The sequence below is a fragment of the Mugil cephalus genome, chromosome 20, assembly GCF_022458985.1.
Source record: "Mugil cephalus isolate CIBA_MC_2020 chromosome 20, CIBA_Mcephalus_1.1, whole genome shotgun sequence".
NCBI lineage: Eukaryota > Metazoa > Chordata > Actinopteri > Mugiliformes > Mugilidae > Mugil > Mugil cephalus.
Genome location: NC_061789.1, coordinates 11,741,349 through 11,751,232, shown reverse-complemented (window position 1 = coordinate 11,751,232; position 9,884 = coordinate 11,741,349). Strand labels below are relative to the sequence as shown.

General features: G+C 40.9%; 1 protein-coding gene across 1 annotated transcript; it reads right to left on the bottom strand.

The window, feature by feature from the left end:
* Positions 1-290: 290 nt before the first annotated feature.
* Positions 291-2,894, bottom strand: LOC124997654 (keratin, type I cytoskeletal 13-like). Its single transcript, XM_047571542.1, has 7 exons — positions 2,384-2,894; positions 2,106-2,188; positions 1,791-1,947; positions 1,522-1,683; positions 1,150-1,275; positions 833-1,056; positions 291-488 (listed from the first exon to the last, which is right to left on the bottom strand). Exons 1-7 carry the CDS (start codon positions 2,828-2,830, stop codon positions 362-364), a joined length of 1,326 nt encoding a protein of 441 aa, XP_047427498.1. The 5' UTR covers positions 2,831-2,894; the 3' UTR covers positions 291-361.
* Positions 2,895-9,884: the final 6,990 nt, after the last annotated feature.

Below are 9,884 nucleotides of genomic sequence, written 5' to 3'. Positions count from 1 at the left end.
TCTTTTTGTTTTCCACCCTTCCATCCATTTCGCACTGTCTTCGCACTGACAATCACACACAAACATATTGCATCCAACTAGAGAATACTGACCACCCTGTTATTATAATTAATGAAGTAAGCAATGAGTGGACATCACTGAATGAAAGATTTTTTTTTATGTTCATGATCTAAGTAATTGCGCACACATCCTTTCTTCGTGGTGCGCCGCCTGGTGGTCATTACAGAAACTGCAGCATCAGACCCTTGAATTCGGAATTGAAGAATGAACAGAAGACACAACAGACAATGTTTTACTTTGAAGCACCTCAGCAGACTTTTATTTGCGTTCTTGTTTCTCTGAGGACACCCTCTCCTGGAGCTCACAGTTCCTTGCTCTCTCTGGAGGAGCTCACCACTTTTCCATCTACCACCTCCTCTATGATGACAATTTGTTTTTTGGTGACGGTAGAAGTGCTGGATGTGGAGGATGCAGAGGAGGCAGTTACACTGCAGGAGACAAACAGAACAGTTATATTTGATACAGAAACCAAGTTTAATAACGTTCATAGCTTTTTATCAGATGCTTTCTGATATAAGGCAGTTATTTGAAGATATTTCATCATCCTAATATACACTTTAATTTTCTTGCCACCACCATTATGCAGATGACACAGTTCTGTTCTTGTCAGTATTGTTATGTCATTGCTGATACAATGGCCACATTGAAAAATGAAATTTGACAAAATGTTGTTTCTGTGTATCTAAGCTTTGCATAACCTTTTTTTTATCTCCTGCTGGCAGACTCCAGTCTAACTATTTGGGACTTTTTATTAAATAGAAAGACTTCTCACCTCACAGAGGCTTCTCCATCCAGCAGCCTCCTGTACTCGGCAATCTCCATCTCTAGTCTGGTCTTGATGTCCAGCAGCATCTGGTACTCTTGTCCTTGACGTTCGAGGTCGGCCCTCAGCTGTGTCAGCTGATCCTCCATCATGCTCACCTGATTCTGATAACCTGATATTTGCATGGAGTACCGGTTCTGCGTCTCAGCCAGTGTGCTCTCCAACCCTGCTTTCTGCAGCACATAGAGAGATGGCTCATTATTTTAGTGTGTTGTCTCAGAAAAACAGTGAATAAAAAAAGACATCTTCTGTGCTGTTATGTTTACCATGCTGAGCTGAGCCTGTAGCTCTATCTCCAGGGCCTGTAGTGTTCGTTTGAGGTCTGAGATCTCTGATTTTGTTGTCTGGAGAGTTACTGTGCTGGTGACGACTTCTTTGTTTAGTTCGTCTGACTGTGGAGGAACAACAACAGCATGGTCACAACATGCAGAACTATTCATTTATTCAACCACACTACATACAATACACTAAGTTTAGTAAAACAATAGCAGTAATTTTATTTATTCATGTTATAATGGCGACTTCTTCTTCTTGTTTTTAAAGTCATATGTGAGCACAAAAACGACTAATTTAACAGAAAGTTTTCGAAATTTTCTGTGTGCACCAAACCAACGTAGAAATAACAATCCTGTTCTCACCTTGGCCTGGAACCAGGCCTCCAGCTCCTTTTGGTTCTTTGCGCTGACAGCTTCATACTGCTCCCTTATTTCCTCTATGATCTTGTTGAGGTCTGCTCCTGGAGTGGCGTCCACCTCCACGTTGACCTGACCACTCATTTGAGTTCGCATGGCTAGCAGCTCCTACAGATACGGTAAAGAGACAAAATTCTAACGTGATTTAAACAGCCCAGATCCTATTGAACCCCAAACCAGACCCCTTAAACAAAAGATCAAAAGAGATCACTGACCTCCTCGTGGTTCTTCTTGAGGAAGATCAGCTCCTCCTTCAGACCCTCGATCTGCATCTCCAGGTCGGCCCTGGCCAGAGTGAGTTCGTCCAGGAGTCTCCTGAGCCCGGCGATATCGGCCTCCACTGACTGGCGCATGGACATCTCGTTCTCAAACCTGTAGGGAACACAAAGGTTTAATTTCTGCATTTGCTCAGGATGGTTGTGTTCAGCTACCAAAAACACATCAGAAAAAGTAATGCATTGGCATGATCTAATTTTAATTTCATTTATTTTAGAAATATGTTTTTATCAGTAAAGAAGTACTTCACTCACTTGATCCTGAAGTCATCAGAGGCCAGCTTGGCGTTGTCAATGGAGAGGTAGAGGCCTCCGTTGACTCTGGTGGCATCCTGGATCTGGAAGATAAAACTTAAAATTTAGAGTACACTACGTGACAATTTAATGAGAAGACCAAAGAGTTGAAAACACTTTCACTGAGAGAACACATTAATGAAAAAATTAATTTAACAAGAAAAAAATAACAAAGATGATGCTGAGAGTGCACACATCTTCCTGTTGGTGGCCACATGACTAAACAAAGTTGAGCCTACCTTTCCCTGGAGCTCTGCGATGGTTTTAAAGTAGGCACTGTAGTCTTTGGCAGATGGGGATAACTTGCTCTCCAGGAACTGCTTGATCTTCAGCTCCAGGTCAGCGTTGGCTGTCTCCAGCTTGCGCACTTTCTCCAGGTAGGTGGCCAGGCGGTCATTCAGGTTCTGCATGGTGACCTTCTTGTTGACAGAGATGCTCATGCTGTCGACGCCACCGTCACTGCCGCCGCCAAACCCGAACGCAGCACCACCTGCTCCACCTGCACCACCACCGTAGCCGAAGCTATAGCCAGCTCCACCACCTCCACCACTGCTGCCACCATACATGGACATGGAGGAGCTACCGGAGGACATTCTGACAGAGCCTCCGATGGCTCCAGACATGGACCTACTGCTGCCCATGTAGGCTCCACCACTGGACCTGGATGTTCTGGAAAAGGACATCATCTTTATTTGTGGTGAGGATGAGGAAGCTGTCTTTCTGCTTCAGCTGAAGAGGAGAAAGTGTAGAGTACAGAGATTCTCTGACTTTTATACAGTTAGAGGAGTAAGTGAGGAGACGGAGGAGGAGGGGGGAAAGATGGTGAACTTGTGCCAAGTCTGGGAGGAGACACCTGATCTTATTTAACTCATAAATAGCAGAAAACATAATGGTTTTGGGTGTGTCTGAGAAATGTGGAATCCACCCATACGCTCTACAGTGAATTACAGGATTCTCTCGCCAACTTTTATTTCACATCATACATCCGTGAACTAAAGGTGATGGAAACGCTGCAGGGCCAGTTCAGACACGGTGAAGACCACTTAGATGTAATCACCTTTTCAGGCAAAGTGAACAGGTGGTTAGAAAAGAAAAAGAATGTGACACCTACACAATCCTCATCTCTCTCGGGCCATGCCGGATTACAGAGTAAACCACTGGTTTGATCACGATGAGCTGTTTAATCTTGAGCAAACAAAGCTGACAATAAGAGGAGGAGCATCAGACTATACTGACTTCAGGTCAGTAACACCATTCAGGGTTAAAACCCTAGAGGGGCCAACGTTTCTCGAGAGCCCTTATAAATTTATATATCTTGAGAGAGATTCTCCATGTGTCATGCAAAATAAATTCTTAATGAGAGATTAAATTAGAGATTACATTAAATTCTTGATGAGAAATCTGTGAGATCGATTAGTTTACAACTATATGTGACACAGTTTTTCTTATTTTCCTTGAGCATAATGAATCTGTTTATCACTCACTGATTGGATATAAATCATCAAAACTCTTCATGTGTCACCAACTGTATAACTTTAACGATTTGACTACAAAGAACTTGGGTGTATCTGAGTGCTTTGCTGCTGCAGGCAAGTTTCTATCATTTCAAACTGCTGATTGCAGGCTGCAGGGGAAACTAACAGGTATGTTCACTTGACATCAAGACAAGTGTTTTTAAGGTCAGTAAAACCTTCACGAAATGCTTCAGTGCAGAACTTGTTTTAACTCCTTGGTCTGTCACTTTTACATTAAAATTAAATACGTTAAAGTTCACTCACTTGCCATTAGGTACACCAGTTCAATTGCTTGTTAACACAAATAGCTAATCAGCCAATCACATGGCTGCCATTCAATGCATTTAAGCATGTAGAGGTGATAAAGACAACTTGCTGAAGTTCAAACCGAGTATCAGAATGGAGAAGAAAGGGGATTTAAGTGACTTTGAACGTGGTATGGTTGTTGGTGCCACATGGGCAGGTCTGAGTATTTCAGAAACTGCTCATCTACTGGGTTTTTCACGCACAACCATCTCTAGGGTTTACAGAGAATGGTCTGAAAAAGAGAAAATATCCAGTAAGAGACAGTTGTGTGGATGAAAATTGTTGATGTGAGAGGTCAGAGGAGAATGGGCAGACTGGTTGGGGATGATAGAAAGGCAACAGTAACTCAAATAACCACTCGTTACTCCCAAGGAATGTAGAATACCATCTCTGAACGCACAACACGTGGAACCTTGAAGAAGATGGGCTACAGCAGCAGAAGACCACACCGGGTGTCACTACTGTCAGGAACAGGAAACTGAGACTACAGTTCACACAGGCTCACCAATACTGGACAAAAGAAGGTTGGAAAAACGTTGCCTGGTCTGACGAGTCTCGATTTCAGCTGTTACATTCAGATGGCAGGATCAGAATTTGGCGTAAATAATATGAAAGCATGGATCCATCCTGCCTTGTATCAGCTGGTCCGGCTGCTGGTGGTGGGGATGTAATGGTGTGGGGGATATTTTCTTCTTCTGACCATCATTTAAATGCCACAGCCTACCTGAGTATTGTTGCTGACCATGTCCTTCCCTTTATGACCACAGTGTACTTCTGGCGGCCACTTCCAGCAGGATAATGCTCCATGTCACAAAGCTCATATCATCTCAAACTGGTTTCTTGAATGTGACAATAAGTTGTACTCCAGTGACCTCCAAAGTCACCAGATCTCAATCCAATAGAGCACCTTTGGGATGTGGTAAACTACGGTAGTCCAGACACAATGAAGAACTGTGTCACATTTATTTCATATGTCACAGTATCTATAAAATGTCATGACTTGGGAATATATTCCCACTGTTCTTTGCAAAGATCTGTACCAGATCTGTCAAATTCATTGTTTCCTCCACTTTCACTAAAGCCCCAATTTCAGCTGAAGAAAAAAAGCCCCAAAGCATGATGCTGTGACCACCATGCTTCACTGTGTCTGTGGTGTGTTTTTCTGGCAGACATACTACAATTTTGAGGAAAAAGTGTAATAACAACACATTTTTCCACCAGGTTCTGGGAGAATGGATATTTTGGGAAAGTAAGGAGCTTGGATATGTCTTTCATCAGAAGAAAAACTCCATAGCCTCTGTCGACTTACGTATACAATATAATGATATGATAAGCACACATACTACAGAATTACACAGACTAATTGTAATAAAAAAAAATTACTGCTTTTTTCAGATTTAGACACGTAATATTGTACAGTACATGGCTCTCCAAATTAAACTTTAATAATAAGTATTACCACAGCAAAACACCAACATCTCATACAGTCAAAGTAGAGCTCTCGACATACAGTAGAAATCCATATTTTCAACATATTTAAGTTAGAAAACTTTTATTTTTTCTGGTTCAGTGAAATTTAGCACATTGTGATCCATAGCTTGTGAGCAGGTGTGCGTAGGGACAAAAAAAACAATTCCCTTTTAGAAAAAGATATACAGGAGACACAAGGTTTGTTATAGCTTCAGGGGCAACTTTAACATCAAATACTACACACTAACAAATACTAGAGTTTCAAACCACAGACTAGTACTTTAGCCAGAACATTTGAATATAATCACCTGCACTTTGTTGGCACTGGTCTCGGGTTTGGGATATTTTAGAAAGCTGAGGTTTAGTGTAGTTGGAGAAGCTGTGTTTGACACAAATAAAGGATTTATGTACCCTGTAAAAGGCCTCTCCTCTGGCGCAACTCCTAGATCTGTCTCCCAGGCCAAAATGAGCGTGTGTTTTAAAACAAGTAGCAACTTACTTCTTCAGGATACTGAAACCGGTTGAGGGAGAGAAAGGGGGAATTAATCAAGTTGCTGGAGCTTTGAGGTTTTATGTTGGAGCCAACAACTTGTCTTTTCCTGTTGGAAATAAATAGGAAACTTGCAGTAAATTGTAAATTTTAACAAACCTTAATGTTGGCAGATTGATTGAGGAGTTCCCATAGCTTGAAGTTTTGATCAACTTGTGCCAGTATCTTAAGAAAGTGGTTCTCATTAATCATTACCTACTGTTTGTGCTACAAAAATCCCATTATAAAGCTCAGAATCATAAATGTGACTCAGGAGCAGCTGGTAGTTTTGGTTGGATTTCATTTTAGCAGGAATTTTGTTTTAGGAGCTTTATTGACACCTGTGGGGAAAAAAGCAGACTAACAGGGGCGAATCCAGCCTTTCACAAAAAAATTATGAGTTTCTGCTTTTATAGTTTGCATTAAGATGTTTCAGTAATGTCTCATAAAGCGTTGTGTACAGAGAGCTGCAGTTAAGAGGAGTTTATACCTCTGTGTGACTAGATGCTGTAACCTACAGCGAACCTGCGGTTTTTGTTAACGTTTCCTTGATGAGTTACATCTTTATGGGAACATATGGAAATAAACCATTCAAAAAATTGCTGAGATGGAGAAGCAGTTGGAAATGCTAAAGTAGAAATATGCTAGTACCAAGCGGACCAATCGCAGCCGTTGCGCCGTTGGCTGCGTCGCTGCAACATGTAGCTACATTTCTAGGGAGGTTTTACGGTCTATGTAGGGTTTTAGGCTGTAGCTACGGTGTCAAATTATAATAATTATAATAATTATAATAATCAGACAGGTGGACGTCCGTCCAACAGAAAGATTACCGTCATATTAAAATGTCCCTCTTAGCACTGACTTAACAAATTGTGACAATTTAACCTTCTACAAATACAGCCAAGACTCAGACTTTTAACTCAGGAGCTGGTGGAGACCATGAACAGGGCAGGAAAGGGGGAGGTGGACACAGAGAAATGGTGATCATGTTGTTAGGTATACAACTCTGTGAATAAAGCCAATAAAACGTTCTTGTCGAATGTCGTCAAAACTTTTCACTTTAACTTTAATTCAGTTTTCTCAGTTATTCTCACACAATTAAGTTTATTCTAACAGTTAAATTGCTTAATTTTTTTGATAGGAGCAAAAGAGGCCTGGGGTTTAACAGATTAAAAAAAACAAGAATAGTTTATTTATATGGAGCTTTTCAAAGTGCCTTTAACAGGGGAAGCAATTAAAGATAATAAAAGGCTTGAACACAACGATAATCATGGAGAAAGCGTAAAAAGTCAGCACAGGATGAGATTTAAAGGCAGTGACGGGTCTGAGTCAGTCTGTTTTTTGTTTTTTTGTTTTTTTGTTTTTTTACTTCATACTCTCAACGAAACACTCAATGAGCCCGAAGCAAAAAGCGCCGCGTCCAATCAGCATCAAGCTCCAGCAGCTCGCCCCCTTTACGAGGACCTCCGCCTGCAGCACAAGATTTACATAACACATGTCACCTGAGAGGACCTGCCCTCACCTGATACTGGGGGCGGGGCCTATACACAGGTGTGCCTGTCTCTGGCTGACCTTTATGATTCTAATGTATCCTAATTGTTTTAACAGGATGTTTCATCCAACTTCAACAACACGCTCACAGTGTTCCAGGTTCATTCTGAAAAAAAAAAAACTGTAATTCATTCAAACCTGTTTCTCAACATGACGATATTCTGCTCAGCTATCACTGGCTTTAATGTGATTGGCGTAAAGAAAAACTTTTCACTTTAACTTTAATTCAGTTTTCTCAGTTATTGTCACACAGTTAAATTCATTCTAACAGTTAAATTGCTTCGTTTTTTGAAAAGAACAAACTGATTCAACACACAGTTAGATAACATGAACACACTCCCGACCCCCTCCCCCCCACACTCTTTCTGGGTGTGGCGCCTGAATTCTTGGAATTTTCTTTTAATTGCCTTGGCTTTCACCCATACCCGTAAATCTTCTCTTTCTGCTATTTGTCTTTCACTCCCCTCTCAGCTGTCATCTCCCCGTCTGTTTATTGGTGCCTCCGTTCATCTGTCGCTCCTTCTCTGAACAGCTTTAATGAAATCTCACGCACGTTGATGCTCCTCTCCTCGCCTGATTCAACATCAGCTCTAGATTGTTTTTGCAAGAAACAGAAAGCATAATGTTGATGTGGATGCAACATAAGCTGAACTGTCTGTAGTCACTTTTAATTTTCTGCATCATGTTATGTACTGAGAACTGTCAGTTAATCACTTAAACTAAGAAATATGATTAATCACGATTAAATGCCATTCATTACACTGCAAATTGAGAATTTCAACACATCATTATTGAAATGTTGAAATACTGAAGCTGCATGATGTGTATTTTCGAGCTATTTTCATCTGTTTAAAAGCGCTGTTGCTCAAAAAGTCTAAAAGCCAAATTTCACATGGGCAAATTTGTGTATTTTACAAACTGAATGACTGGGAATGGTTAGAAGACGCACAAAATGAGAATGTCTACTACTACAAAAAAGATCAACTGTGTGGTTACAATGCCAGCCAAAGGGTTAAGTCTTAAATCCCAATGATTCTCGGTGAACTTCTGAACTGTTCACACCATCTGTCGTTAATTACATCCAAAGTATACATCAGGGTCTGCTTACGGCCTTTTAATTCAGCGCAGATAATTCAGCCGTCATTTCCAACGTGGAAAGAAAACCAAGCTGGAAAACGTGGGTAGAATCTGCACTTTTGCGTTTGCAGCTGAGGAGAAGGAGGAGTTAAAATGAACAGAGTTTTTTTGCTAGTAAGTATTGAACACGTGGAGTAGCCTAACACAAATGAATTTTAACTACAAGATAATAAAAAATAAAACGTACGTGAAGTCAAAGTTTTGGAGACTTTTCCAGGACAGTTGTTGCACAAAAACTACGTGATGTGACAGTTCACAGCAGGGTAGGAAAATATTTAAGAGCTTTTACAACCTGAGCTCCGAGTTTTTAAGAAGCTTTAAGAACCTCACCCACATACCTAAATACTAGGACAGTGTAGATTTGACAGGTGAAGATGATTTTAATTACCTTAAAGGGGAAACTAAAGTTAAGAACAGAACATCTTCTCGTCTGTGCACACTTTTGTCCCTACTTGTCCTCTGCTGTTTTGCCTCCTGCAGCTCAGAGTTCTTACCAAATAAGGAAATGTCACGGTTCATTTTGTCTAAAAACACAAAACTAAAACTTGATTCCTGTACTTTTTCTGTAAAACAGAAACTTCTGTAAAACAGAAAAAGGTGCAATACATGGTCTAAAACTGTCATCTTTCCACCAAACTCCATTCAATTTTAAACATATTTTGGTGAGATGTGCATGTTTTTGATCCAATTTGCTACATAACATTATAAATTTAAAACAGCTGAATGTGTAATACAGGGGCACGCTATGCGACCTTAAGTATATGGACACACCCGGTCCTTAAAATGTATTGAAGGGAAGCACTTCAGCTCGTGACTTTGTGGAGATTTGTTTTCACTTTTAAGTGCGTGTTTTTCTTTTCTCTTAATCGCCGTTGAAGGCTACGCTGATCCCGCTTTAATACGTCGTGGTGTCAAACCTGAAGACTCGTGTTTGCGGTGATTCACGTGGATTTGTTTTTCATGAATGCCGGTTTTCTTTACGCTTACGCGCTCGGATGAGATTTGGATAAAGTGATTAACGCTGGGCCGCAAACTGAACGGGGATGCGTTCACAGAGATCAAACAAAAGGACCGGCCCGACGGGAATAAGAGGAGATTGGTGCAGATATTGAATCCAGGCATCAGATTGATGTCTCTGTGCCCAGACACAGGAGGCTCTGTTCTAACAGGCCTTTGGGAAATACCTGCCATAACACACTGTCAGGTTGATACAAGTTTGAGCACACACCCTTC